Source organism: Cyprinodon tularosa, unplaced genomic scaffold (genome assembly GCF_016077235.1).
Source record: "Cyprinodon tularosa strain WSP-4 unplaced genomic scaffold, ASM1607723v1 ctg134, whole genome shotgun sequence".
Taxonomy (NCBI): Eukaryota; Metazoa; Chordata; class Actinopteri; order Cyprinodontiformes; family Cyprinodontidae; genus Cyprinodon; species Cyprinodon tularosa.
In genome coordinates, this window is record NW_024038158.1 from 699,165 (window position 1) to 714,144 (window position 14,980).

At 36.4% G+C, this 14,980-nt stretch overlaps 1 protein-coding gene across 1 annotated transcript in view; it reads right to left on the reverse strand.

Moving 5' to 3' along the window:
• Positions 1 to 9,460: 9,460 nt before the first annotated feature.
• pdia5 (protein disulfide isomerase family A, member 5) overlaps positions 9,461 to 14,980 on the reverse strand; it is a 111,272-nt gene continuing 105,752 nt past the window's right edge. Inside the window, exon 17 of the mRNA XM_038277740.1 lies at positions 9,461 to 10,905. Coding sequence (XP_038133668.1) covers positions 10,825 to 10,905 — 81 coding nt within the window. The 3' untranslated portion in view covers positions 9,461 to 10,824. The remainder of the gene's footprint in view (positions 10,906 to 14,980) is intronic.

Here is a 14,980-nt window from a genome sequence, read left to right on the forward strand (position 1 = left end):
AGTGGAGCCTCTACCTGATTGGTTGTTTTCATGTGCTGAGCAGCAAAGGTTCAGATATTCCAGCTGTTTGTGAAGTGAATGACGTGCCTAAAATGCTTAGATGCTCATAACGAGCTGCTCCAGCTGCTCCAAGTGCCCCACAGCAACTTTTGATGCTTGTTAACCTTAAACTTTGCATGTAAACTGCATTCTGCTACAGCTAAAGACTAAATCATTCTGAATGAAGCATAACTCATCTAAAATAGGTTTGATCAGGTAGAGCTTAAGATTCTATTCCAGACATTCAGGTTCTTTAATTAATCCTGAACTGGTTCATAACCATATTATAACAGGATGAAGGAATTACCTATTCTGGTTAAGAGTTCCCTTCACTGGAACTACTACACTGTACAAAACTCATCACTCATCACATAATGCCCCACCCAGTTAAATTCCTGAACTAGACAGGTTCTTTGGCCATCAGATAGAGTGGCACAATATAGCAATATATTAAGTACTATTTGTGTTGCTCATTATATCTTTAGTAAGGACGTGTTCTATTGGATGCAGGGGAGAGGGATTTAGCATTAGGCAATACTAGGCATTTGCCTAGGGCCCCAGTTTTCTGGGGGGGGGGGGGGGGGGGGGGGGGGCATAAAACTCTGTTTACCTGTATGGTTAATACAGCTAAGTGAGCTTAGTGTTTCTGAAAAATCTTTCATTCCTTTTGATACGGCATGAAAAGTCAGCTGAGTACAAAACATAGAGAGGAAAACAACAAGAAATGGACAAAACGTAGAACAAATAATGTATGTCTATTCTATTAAAATGTCTTTATCTGGATAATGGGTCTGTTTTATCTGATGTCTTCTCAGTTTAGAGGGCCCCCTGCCTGTCTTTGGCTAGGGCCCCGAATATCCTAAATCCACTCCTGATTGGATGTACTCCACAGATGCATTAGCATCCTCTCCTATCAATATATTTTATCAGGATGCTATGTTAAAGTCCAGCAGAAAGAACACTCTTCTGTTTGTTTTCTTGTTTTTTTTTTTATTAAATCTGACAAGACTGATGTTCACTCCTTGGTATTCAGACCCATTTACTCAGATACAGCAAAATAATAAAAATAAAAAATTCCAGTAAAGCCAGAAACCAACTTCAGAAGACACCATATTAGAGTCAACATGCATGATTTTAACCTCAGTATAAACCAGCTGTTCTTTGAAGGCCTGACAGAGTTTTAGTAAAAAAAAAATATAATGAATTTTTTATATATACATTTGCAATACCTGTAAGTGTATTATGCAATTACCTTCCACCGCACTTTAATTTAGATAGCTTCTGTCCAAACTTTATTTATTCATTTTATAGTAAAAACCATCTGTATATTATGCTATTGTACTTAACTGTAAAAACCCTTTTTATAGTAATATCCACCTGTATATTATATTCGCTACATATCCAGCTGTAAATTTATTTCATAACACTAGTGATCTATATATTATATTCATAGGACAAATCTATTAGTAAGATTCTGTTTTTAATGGTATTCATCTCTATATTATTCAGTAGAAACCCATGTCCTGTATTTATAGAACCATTATTTATCCTGCACTTGCTGCTATTGCACTCCTGGTTAGACCTAAACTGCATTTCATTGCCTTGTACCTGTACCTGTGTAATGACAATTAAGTTGAATCTAATCTAATCTAAATCAATGCCCAGTGATATGATACCACCAAGTTCACCAAAACAATCAGAACTTTTACTAAATCTCCATATTTAGGGAATATGGCTTTCTTGACTCAACACTGAGTATGCCCAGGTGACTTATTGTCGATTATTCCTGATAAAAAAAAATAAAAATCACACATTTCTAGACCTAACTATAATAATATATTTTCTAAATTACATTTTTTTTTTTTAGAAGAAACTGAATTTCAGAAAGTAAAAAAAGTATACTAGTAAGAATTCAGTTTTATATATCTAGAAATTTTTACACATTGTAATTGGCCATTCTGACATTTTTCGTAGTTAAAATAATAAAATGGTGACCAGTAATATTAGCAATATGGAGATCTGAAATTAAATTATAGACGTCCAGAATGTTTATTCTAGATGTGGAGAATGTCATTTTGTTAGAAATGGTAATTTAGACATTTTTTTTCAGATATCAGGAATACATATTCAATAAAACTAGTATATATCAAAATGGCTTGCCATTGTGTGTTGTGACCGTGATGATGTTACTTTTATGGTAGTAAATCAATGTATGTATTCGGGTGAAATCCTCTGGCAGCCGCTGAAAATGAAGTCTAAAAACATTCTAATATATAGAACCTGTGCATCATCTCATGGGTTCCTCCTCATGTTGATTCAGTCTTTTTTTACACAGTACTGTAAATACTAAGTGGCTGTTTGCAGCCACACTTCGGATGTTATCCCAATAAAAGGTTGTTATTAGCGGCTTTCAGTCGCATAGAATGGCTTCAGATTGTGCCAGTAGGCTCATTAGGTTGTCATAATTGAGCCGAAAGTTATTCCTTTTAACCTGTGGAATTAATTAATCAATTTATGTGTAATCTGAAAATAATTTCAATAGTTCACCCTGTACTGTAAATATAACAAAATAAAAATAAAATTCAATTCAATTTTCAATTCAGTTTATTTATATAGCGCCAAATTCACAACACATGTCATCTCAAGGCACTTTACAGTTCAACCAGATCATACAGTCAAATTGATACAAAGTTTTCTATCTAAGGAAAACCAGTTGATTGCATTGACTCATTGACTCAAATACAATCCCCCACACTAAGCATGCTTGTAGCGACAGTGGAGAGGAAAAACTCCCTTTTAACAGGAAGAAACCTCCAGCAGAACCAGGCTCAGTGTGAGCGGCCATCTGCCGAGGCCGACTGGGGTTCAAGGAGACAGAAGCAGAGATACAAAAAGCAGCTGTAAAAGGCGGCCCCGTCCAGGAAACACACAGCCAGGCAGACGAGCTCCAAGGCAGCTCCCATGCCAGAGGACGAAGAGAGCACATCCACTCAGTCACGGTCAGAGAAACAGGACCACACTGGAAAACAGGCCGATCTGCAGCATCTATAAACAAGGGTGTTGATAGAAGCAGCACAGCTGATGTTTCTTTCCAGGATGACGTCACAGCCAAACAGGAACAGACGAGGCAAAGCTACTCTGAGGAAAAGCAGAGAGAGCAGAAGGTTAGAGATTGAAATAACAGATTCTGCAGAATAGGAGAACAGAGAGAGAATGAAGCAGAATGATAAAATGGGGGTCCCTATGTCCTCCAAAAGTCTAAGCCTATAGCAGCATAACTATAGAGATAGCTCAGGATAACCTGAGCCACCCTAACTATAAGCTTTATCAAAAATGAAAGTTTTAAGCCTAGCCTTAAAAGTAGACAGGGTGTCTGCCTCACGGACTAAAACTGGTAGTTGGTTCCACAGGAGAGGAGCCTGATAACTAAAAGATCTGCCTCCCATTCTACTTTTAGAAATTCTAGGAACCATTAGTAAACCTGCAGATTGAGAGCGAAGTGCTCTGTTAGGTACATAAGGAACAATCAGATCTCTGATATGATGGAGCTTGGCCATTTAAGGCTTTATATGTGAGAAGGAGGATTTTAAATTCTATTCTTGATTTAACAGGAAGCCAATGAAGAGAAGCCAGGATAGGCGAGATATGATCTCTCTTTTTAATTTTCATTAGAACTCTGGCTGCAGCATTTTGGATCAGCTGAAGGCTTTTAACTACAGTTTGTGGACTTCCTGATAGTAAAGAATTACAATAGTCCAGCCTTGAAGTAACAAATGCATGGACTAGTTTCTCAGCATCACCCCTGGACAGGATATTTCTAATTTTTGCAATGTTCCTCAGATGAAAGAAGGAAATTCTAGAAACCTCTTTGATGTGGAATTTAAATGACAGGTCCTGATCAAAAATAACACCAAGATTTTTTACTTTATTATCTGAGATCAGTTTAATCCCATCCAAATGAAGTGACTGGCTAATCAGTTTCTTTTTCAGAGACTCTGGTCCAAAGACTATAACTTCTGTTTTGTCTGCATTCAGGAGCAGAAAGTTAAGAGTCATCCAGGTTTTTATGTCTTCAAGACATGCCTGTAATCTATGTAATGGGTTAGCTTCATCTGGATTTATAGACAGATATAGCTGGGTATCATCAGCATAACAGTGGAAATTAATCCCATGCTGTCTAATAACTCTACCAATTGGGAGCATGTATAAAGTAAAGAGAATTGGTCCTAGCACTGATCCCTGTGGTACTCCACAGGTAACCTTTGAGCGTGTTGAAGATCTATCATTAACATGAACAAACTGAATTCGATCAGATAGATAAGATTTAAACCAGTCTAGTGCTGTTCCTTTAATTCCAACAAAATATTTAAGTCTTTCTAAAAGAATATTATGGTCAACTGTATCAAATGCAGCACTAAGATCCAACAGGACGAGCACAGATACAAGTCCATTATCTGAGGCCATGAGAATATCATTAGTGACTTTCACCAGAGCTGTTTCAGTGCTATGATCCGCATCTCGCTCATATTAAACAAACCAAAAACAAGTAATCTCATGCCCTATCAACTGAGTTGTAGAATCTTCTCCCTATAACAACTGAATTCTCTGTGAAATTCTAAGACAGCTGAAAAGCATGATTAATTGCATAAGATGGGGACTGCTGATAGAAAAATAGAATCTAATTTCAAAACCACCTGAACTTTAAAAAAATAAAAGTGTGGAGTTTTATGTCTAATATTGTCCTTGTGGATTCATCACTTTCCCTCTCAGTGCAACAAAATATGAGAATAATTCAAAATAGCTGGACCGAAAACTCGGCAGCCCTTATATTTCGTCATGAAGGCCAGCATTGCAAGGACCATTTCAGAGTTCAGCTTCAGAGAAGAAAATGAAAACTAATTTGACCCATAATCTCATGTCAACAACACTCAGTAATATTGGAAGGAATGTAGTCGGCGAATGTTTGTGGAGAAATTTTCATTTCCCTTTTTTTTTTGAGACTTCCCTTTTCACCTTTTAAAAAGTCTGTAATTAAAACATTGACAAAAAAATCAGGCAGTTTAATACCTTGACAAATAAGATGTTTAGTGAAAAACAACCAGCATTCACTGCATCACTGATGGAGAGGAGAGCAACATCTTCAAATTCCCTTCATAATGTTTTAAAGGCTAAAAGCGATTTTGGTGCAAAGAATTAATGAAAAGTATAGAATGACTTTGTCTATCCAAGGTGTTTATCAAAGCAGCATCTGAGGCACAAAAGAACATTCCTGAAGCTCAATGATAAAACAGTGAAGCAATCGCTTTAATTAAAAAAAAGGAAACATTTAACATTCCGGCTTTTGAGAGCAAACCTAGAATAAACAAAAAATGTCCTTTCTGGAATCTGGATATAAACACTTTTAAATCTCATTTTGCAACCGATTCAGCTGTTGAAAGAGTGGATTTCAAACTTTTCAGTGAGTGGTTAAAAACAAACATTGGTTCCGGTCAGCTGGATAAAAAATTTGGATAGGGAACAAACAAAATGAAATGGCGGTAAACATTCAGCTTCCACAAGAAAGACATCTTCTCATAAAAGTATGCATTTAAGAAAAAAAAACATCCCAATGAGATAAACTGCAAACAGGATTTAGGAAGTAAACAAGAAGTCAGCAGTTGGTTAAAAGAGTTATAGACTGTAGGTATTTGCAAATGAATTCCAATTACAGTAATTTAATCTCTTCGGTGTGCTTTACAAAGCCAACGTGCTCTGCTGTGAAACTTTTCTTTTCTCAGGAGTCTCAGTTTAATATTTTTTGTAATCTTCAATGCGACAATTTCTGCAGCACCTCCTTCTGTTGGAAAACAATCAGTAAGAAAAAGACAAATGATGGAAGCTCAAAACAGAAAATAAAAGGAGAAAGGAATTAAAGACCAATACTGAACACAATTCTCCAACCTACCGTTCAAGAAAAGCATGGTGGCGGCAATTAAACATGTACACGGACATGGACAACTTTTATTTGATTTGATTATCATGTCAAATACTTCAAGAACATCATTTTTTGTTATTAAAATGTAATAATACTATGAATTTCTACCATTTTGAATCCAAATGTGCATTAGTAAACTAGATGCATTCTGAGGAGAGTTTTTGGGTTGGTTATGACATGAAGGTTAGGTATATGTACTTTGATGCATGGATAGTAAAAAAAACCTTTATGTTGTGATGGACTCTATCCTTTTCCTTTCTACCTGCATCACAGAACCTGCAGTGAAGCACCCTCTTTTTGTATGAGGGAAAAAAAATAAAAAATCAGCAGCTCAGACTTCCAAGTGGTCTATATTTTTTGCAGAGATGGCAAAAGTACTCACTTTCCATACTTGAGTAAAAGTACAGATACTTGTGCTAAAAAATACTCTGGTAAAAGTGGAAGTACTGATTAAACTTCTTTACTCAAGTAAAAGTAACAAAGTACAGGCTTGTAAATTTACTAAAAGTATAAAAGTAAAAGTAGAAACCACTTTTTTCATGCCGTTGCCTACATTTTAAATGGATGTCTGCCAATAGGACTAGATCTCCGTTGTGTTCATTTTCAATCATCTCGTTGTCCATGCTACTATGCTAACACCACCGCCACCAAGCTGCAATGATTTGCCGTGAATGAATACCGCCGAATCTGTCGATTCATCTTGTAGCGGTGCGTCAAATGCAACGTAGATTCCCATCCAATTAGATTGAATTTGGTATTGATGACGTGAAAAATTATAACGGTAACTCCATTGAAATGATTCAAAACTAAAGTAACGAGCCAATTTTTTTAAATGTAAGGAGTAGAAAGTACAGATATTTGTGTAAAAATGTAAGGAGTAGAAGTAAAAAGTCGCCATAAAAATAAGTAGTAAAGTAAAGTAAAAATATCAGAAAAATCTACTTGAGTACAGTAACGAAGTATTTGTACTTCGTTACTTCCCATCTCTGATTTTTTGGTCCATATGCAGATCTAGTTACTTTTTAACCATTTAATATAAAAATTTGATGTTCCCCTTGCGATAAAATAAAAAGTGACACTTAGAAACATGAAAGTAAAATTTGGATCAGGTGTTTCTTTAGTTTTTTTTTTCCATTTGTGCATAAAGGCACGTTCTGAGAACAGAACCTTAAGCAGGACCGACCCAAACTACAAACAAAACAAACCTGTGAAGTCCATTTGGAGCCTCTAAGCAGAAAACATCAAGTTTTCAAGTGTTCTTGCTTTACAAAACTTGAATTCAGTTAGTGAGGCTTTTACAGTTTCAAAAAAACAAAAACAAGTCACATACGCAGAAAAATTATAGCTATTTTTCATGTGTGAATACAAAATCTCCACTGTGAAACATGGCGATGGCAGCATCATGCTGCGGGGAAGGTGGATGAAACTAAAGATACATAAACTAGGTTGTGAATCCTTCAGCAACAGACCCTCGAAGCTGAAGCTTCTGGTCAATTTCCTCCAGGAAAGAAAAAAAATTAAAAGCTAAGACAAACTTCCACAATCAGGACCTCCATTTTCACTTTGCTTTCTTTGCAGCTGCACTAAATTTCAATCCCATATTTCCAGCAGTTCCATTAATACTTGTAGAATTATTTTAGATAGGGATGAATCGATCCACATTTTACTTTTAATTTAATGCTGGATATCTGTAGATTATAAAACTCTTCTTACACCAGTAACAGCATTACTGTTGAAACTTTTAGAGGCCATCATAAAATCCTCTCTGCAAGTGTATCTTGAAAAAAAATAAGCAAATGTACGTTTTTTTTTTTTTTTTTAAATAACTGTACTTATTAAGAACAGATGCCATAAAAGGCAAAACTTTACTGTAATTCCAAATACATTCTTGTAGAAATACATTTCTTGTAGAAATAAACTAGATAGATCTAATTTGGAATTTGTTAAAATATAAAAATAACCCTAAAAATGTGAAAATCTTGCAGATGCTTTGCAAACAAATTATTTGTTGCATAAAAAGGTGAAATAAAGCAATAATAAAAAAGAAATGTTGGAAATGTTTGGTTTTATTTTACTTTCTTGATGCAAGGGTTAAATCTGTACATATGGCTGGGCACAGAGAAAAAAAACAAAACAAAGGCAAAAACGACTTCTTGGCATTGGTATACATTGTAAAAATGCCCACAGAACACGAATACATTTGGAATAAGGGAAGAAACCTTTATTGTTCAATGATTCACAACCTCAGTGTGGCAGCTGCTAAACATAAACCGATAGAAAGACTAATGAAAGGCAGTTGCTGCTTAATGAGATGAGGATACCACCTTAATTACAGCAACACGTCACCTTACACCCCACTGAATAAAACAGTCATTGTTCTCGCAAGCAACGAAATCACAAAGGAGCACGGGATAGAAAAGGTGTTTGGTTCCAGCCAGAAGAGCTTTCCTCTGGAACAAGTTATTAAAAAATATTGTTTTACAATAAAGGGTTCAGTAACCTCTACTTACAACAAGCCTTGATCGATTCGTGAAGGAAGAGTTAGAGAAAAGAAATAGGTGAGTTTTGGAGATACAGACGTAAACAATATTTCATACGGTGGCCTAAGGGCTCAGAATGATCCAGCTGGAATGAAATAAATGCATTCCCTTTAACTGCGTTACACTATCCCTGAGAACCTTATTCATAATAAAAGAAAAGGTTTTGATTAATAAACAAGTGAAGCAACAGACAGGAGTTTAAATGCCAAGGGAGGAAAAAAAATCAAGGTGCTGGGGGGGAAATGTATTAATGATGGATCAAAATTTGATGCCGTTATGCAGCAAGAGGTGGGAGGAGCGTGTGGAGGCGTAAGGGATCACTGCTGGAGCTTAGTGCAATGAAAGAAGCGAAGGAGAATATGGACTGTGGGGACATGAGGAGGGCTGATGTTTAAAACATGAGGCGGTAAAAGCAGCCGGGACATGTGGAGAAAGCTGGACGCCCTGATATAAAACCTGACTACAGTTTAAGTAGGAGGTCCAGGTGTGCAAAAACTACAGGGGATAACATGAAAGCTTGCAAACTTGCAAACATTCCTACCCTTTTACATCATTACTTCAGCTACAGCCTCAAACCTAACTGTATTTTATGCTGAGGACCAACTGTTGAGAAGTCGTTTGATACACAATTTGGAAAAAAAAAAAAAAAAAAAACTTTTTTAGCAGGAAAATATAAATTCAACCATGCCTAATCTGATGTCCCTAAATAAAATCTATTGCACACATAACGTGTTTAACAGGAATAAAGTTGGCAGCGTCTATGCTGAAACACGGCGGTGGCAGCATTGGGCTGTGGGGATCTTCTCTATAGGGAGAGCAAAGATGGTCAGTGTTAAAAAAACATACAGGCGCTGCAGCAGACAAAATATAAGAACCTTAAACTTATTTTACAACTTATAAACTTATATCACAACGTGTAAACTATTTGGGAGAAAAACAAACTGAAGAATCGAGTCTCTAGTTGGAATCTAGTGTCTCTCAGATTAGTATCACCTTCCTTCCACTTGGCACAAAGCATCTGTGTTGGTCCATCCAACAAAAAGCAAAAAAATTACACTGAATGTTGAGGTTGTAACTGAGAAAATCGGTAAATGTTTAATGGGTGTGAATACTTCTGCAAGGAAAATAACTTTGCTGATTGAACCCTCTAACCAATCGGTCCTCCTTGTTAAAATATTGGAAACAAAGAACCAAGCAATAAAATACCAGCTTGTGATAAAGAGATGATTATTTTCATTTCTTTCTGGTTTTTACTTGGACTGCTTCTAGTCACGGGGGAGTAGCAAGGCCACCGAGCCCACTAACTCTCTCCTATCATTTTGCAGCTTCAGATTTTTCATTTTTCAAAGGCCACAGTTTTTAACTTTAAACTTTCTAAGATATGTTTTTCAGACAGACAGAACACTGACCCTCTAATCCAGTGTTCCAACATTCCCTTATTACCGATTACACAGCTTCACATTTTGCTTTATAAGCTTGAAGATTCTATGGCGGCTTATGTAAAAGGTCAATAAGGAGCCTTTTTATAACTAATTTATATCTCAGCTGAGGGCTGCCTTAGATGTCAGTCTGTTGGCATTGCTTAGAGCTGGGAATCTGTCATGGGAAGAACCCAACCTGATGAAAGCTGGGATCGACTCCAGCACTCCCACCACCATCCTGAACCACACCAAGCAGGGACACAAAATTAATGTTAAATGGAAATTCAAGACTAATATATTCTAAGTGATCTGAGAAAGAGGGCAATACACTGAATATGGTGAAGAATAATAAAAAAGAAGAAGAAAAAAAAGATCAGCGTGATTCATATTTAAAGAGAGAGCAAAGTTGATAGGATCAGATGAAAACCCCTCGTGCAGCGATGGAAGATGCAGCCTCCGAGTTCATCCTATTCAATCGGCCACCGGCCTCCACCATAGTTTGATCACACAGACCCCCACAGGCATAAGCAGGGGTCACTTTTGCATAGATACAATATAGCGTGTAGCTTTAAACATGTTCAAGTCACAGTGATTGGGCAAAAAAAAAAAAAAAAAAAAAGAACAGATAAAGAAATCAACACTTTTTTAAATCGATTTTGTGCCCATCAAAAATATCCATAAAAAGAAGTCTCAAGTGGTTGGTCAGTACTCTGTTGGTATCATTAAAAATGAGATCGCCAAGGTATAAAAAAATAGCCTTTCGCTGAGGTCATTGAGTCTCCCACTTCAGTGCTGAAAGGGGCCCTTTCCAGACTCAAGGGTCATAGTGCATCGCCCTCTTTTTACACCCTCAGAGCTCCTCCTTCCTCTTCCCAACCTTCTCCTGGTCTCGACCTCTGAGGTTACGCATGAATCCTATGAAGCCTGCTTCCTGCAAAGAAAGGAAGAGATTTTATTAACTAGATTCAAGCCAGTGCATTATTCAGTGTTAGATACTTTGGAATTTAAACATCCACCATTATTCACTTTAAAATCCTCCTATTAAAGCCCCAAATAACCAAGCTCTAGCTCATATGGTAGACCTGATTGTTCCCTATGATCCTAACAGAGCACTTCACTCTGAGTCAAGACGCTTACTAGTTCTTAGTTTTTCTAAAAGAAGAATGGGAGGCAGATCTTTTATTATCAGGCTCCTCTCCTGTGGAAACAACTACCAGTTTTAGTCCGTGAGGCAGACACCCTGTCTACTTTTAAGACTAGGCCTAAATCTTTCCTTTGTGACATAGTTTATAGTTTGAGCGGCTCAGGTTATCCGGAGCTATCTATATAGTTATGCTGCTATAGGCTTAGACTGCTGGAGGACATAAGGACCCCTTTTCATCATTCTGCTTCATTCCATATTCCTTAATTCAACCTCTAACTTTCTATTTGCTCTGCTTTTTCTTGTCATTGTGGCTTCATCTGGTCTGTTCCTGTTTGGCTGTGACACTATGCTGGAGAGAAATGTCAGCTGTGCTCTACCACAAACCCCTCTGATTATAGATGATAGAGGTAATCTTTTTTTCAGTGTTTAGTCCTGCTTCACTGGAAAAACAATCTAGAAATAAGTACAAAAATTTTTAATTAAGTGTATTTACCCTTAATTTGACCAGGTAAATGGGAAAGTTTTCCAATGGAATGAGTATTTTTACCCTTAAAATAAGATAATTAGATAATATGCACTTGACATAAAACAATGCAATTGTGTTTTTATATTAAGTGTAAATTGTCTTGTTCCATTGGCAAAATGTCTCTTATTTATTTTAAGACAAAAATTACTTATCTAGATTTCCATTTTTTCCACGTTCTCTCTCTCTCGTAGGCAAAGCTAAGGGACTAACTGTGCTCTCTTTCATCCCTCTGACATAAATACTGGCTCAGAGAACCTCTGTTTAACTGTGTCTTTCCTATTTAAATCCACATGTTGAGCTAGTTTAGACAGTCTACCTCAGAAGAAGATACCTCACACCGAACCTGGTTTGTTTCTGTTAACCTCTTACACCCTAAGGGGGTATAAATAAATTTCTGCCTGACAAAAACACACAAAAGTAAATAACTTATAGCCTCAAAGCTATTAGATTTAAGAAGAAACTTTTGGTACGTCTGTAAAGGTAAGATGTCATAGAATGGTTTTCTGGTGTCAGCACCATTGTAGCTTTGACCCTGCCTGAAATATTAGGGACAAAATACAAAATATTTTGCATTTTTTGAACATCGCCAAAATTTTCTTTGAAATAAACATTGCAAAACACTACCAAAATATTATTTATAGCACAAAAAAGTAGTACAGACTTTCAAATCTAAATGTTGTGTAAAAATATACCAAATTTGGACTCAATCAGATGAATCATATTTATTTTAGAATGGTATTAGTGAGAAATTTCTTAGGTGAAGAGGCCATTTTGGCACATTTATCCATAAATGTCACCAAACTGTGCCAAATATGTTTTTTACATCAATACTGGGGGTTTGGTAAAACTACGAGGTCATGTAGCAGCTGGACCCGCCGGTGGGTCCGTAGGGTTCAAAGGGTTAAGAGTTTTTCCTCTCCACTGTTGCTGCATGCATGCTTAAGTATGAGGCATTGCTACAGAGTTAATGAGTCTGTTTTTCCTTAGATAGAAAACTTTGAACCAATATGACTGTATGATCTCATTGATTTGTCTCAGCCTTGAGATGACAGGTGATGTGAATTGGTTCTATATAAATAAACAGAATTTAAAATAATTTCAGAAAATTAATGCAGTTGTAAGCATTAATGCGATCAAGTGAGCTGTCATTACTAACTTTCAGTTGTAATTTATTTCAACAAGTGAAAATTCTGTTAACTTTGGTTATTTTATTGTTAATTGTGGGGGGGGGGGGGAATGTTTGAAGTTAGTTTTTGAATTTGAGACTCATTTTTCTTTTATATGCCTCTTAAGGGTATATAAAAGCAGTTACTAAGTCTTAGTAACTGCTAAGACTTTTATCACCTGAAGAACATAAAAATGATTAAAGGACTAATGTCCAAGCCTGAAATCTAGAAAATTCATGCATCTATTCATGCATGCATTTATCTTTAGTAGAATTGATCATTGCAACAGTGTCATAGCCTCTCGTGCATAGCCTCTCGTGCATAGCCTCTCGTGCATAGCCTCACGTAAAAATTCCAGACAGCTGCAGCTGATCCAAAGCGTTGCTTCTAGTTCCAGCCTACTCTGCACAGCCAGAACTTTAACCAAACATTGAGAAGCAGCATTTACTTCCTATGCTCCATTTATCTGGAACAAACTACTAGAAGACTGTAAAAGTGCTGAAAGCCTAAATTCTTTTCAGTCAAAGTTACAAAACCCATTTGTTTAGAGCTGCCATTGACTGTTTAAATTAAACTGTTATCTGATGTATTGTTAGTTTAAGGTTGTGGTCCAAGTATTTTTAGGCGTTTTATGTCCTGCTTATATCATGCTTTAATCTTTATCTGCTTTTACTTTTCTTTTATTTTACATCTATTTCTTGGTTCACTAGTTTAAAGCACTTTGAATTGTATATTGAATTGTGCCATACAGTCATATGAAAAAGTTTGGGCTCTCCTATTAATATTAATTATTTTTATTTCAAATATTTGGGTGTTTGCAAAAGCTATTTCAGTTTGGTATATCTAATAACTGATGGACACAGAAATATTTCAGTCTTGAATTTGGGTATTTTTTCCCATTTTAGCTTATTCAAAAGAAAAACTTCACTTGTTAAGTTAATGTTATGTTGTTAAGTAAAAGTCCAAAACCTAAAGTTTGTCTCTTTTAAATTCTAAGTTCTGCTAACTATTATTCTTTTTTTTTTTAAAGTTTACTTCCATTCAAGAAAGAAAGTATCCAGCAGGGTCAGGTTTAGGCTCACTCAGCTGGACCAATCGGAAACATCAAGATCTGTCTTTTCTAATCTCTGCTGTCCTTTATCTAATACTCTGCTTGATTTATGGCTGAGCTGTGCATAGACCCAGGGCAATTCGCCATCATATCTCTGCGTCCTAAATACATATATATACATATACATATATATATACATATATACATATATAAATATTAGTGCTGTCAAAATTATCGCGTTATTATCGCGTTAACGCGAGGCCATTTTAACGGCGATAATTTCTTTAACGTGAGATTAACGCTATGTGGTTTTATGGTACAATTTTCCAAGTACATCCTGCTGCAGCCTGCGAGAAGGCGGGGCTATTTTCCCCCAGTGTATGCATTTCTCATAGGCTTCAAGAGCGGAGCTTCTCAAGGAAAAAAGACGCTCATACACTGAGTGACGCTAGTGCCTTTTCTTTAAGCCCCACCACCAACAAACAAGTTGAGTGTCTGGTAACTAGTAGCAACCTTAAATACGCTGAGAAAACAGATTACTGAGGTGAAATGGAATCTGCTACGGCACTTTTGCTGTCTGTGTACGCCACAGGTCAGTATCTTGTGTGTGTGTGTCTGTGTGTGGGTGGGTGGGTGTGTGTGTGTGTCTGTGTGTGGGTGGGTGGGTGTGTGTGTATTCTCATTTTCGTTAAGAGGCTGAAAAGTAACTTTCTAGAGCATAGACTACCTCCATCTAGTGATGTTGGTCTATTGATTTTGATGTATTGATTGAAAATTGTTCATTATTATCTTGGTTAATTAACATCTAATGTTAACTCTACTGCATTTTATAGCAGTAGGGTAAAATGCTTGTCTTGGTTCAAAAGACTGTATTAACTGTAAAGACTGTCTTTTACATCAGCCTGTTTTCAGGGCCTTTTTTTTTGGCTACATATTTGTTATTTTTTGCTACATGCTTCCCCATCTTCTTGCCATATGTTTCTATGGCATAAATCAGTGTCTGTGACCTGTTTTCATTTAAAAAAAAGAACATTGGCACAAACCTAGCCTGTATGTATTTTTTGTATGTCAGAGAGTGTTTAAATGATTTTCAATCAAAAAAAAAAATTGCGATTAAAA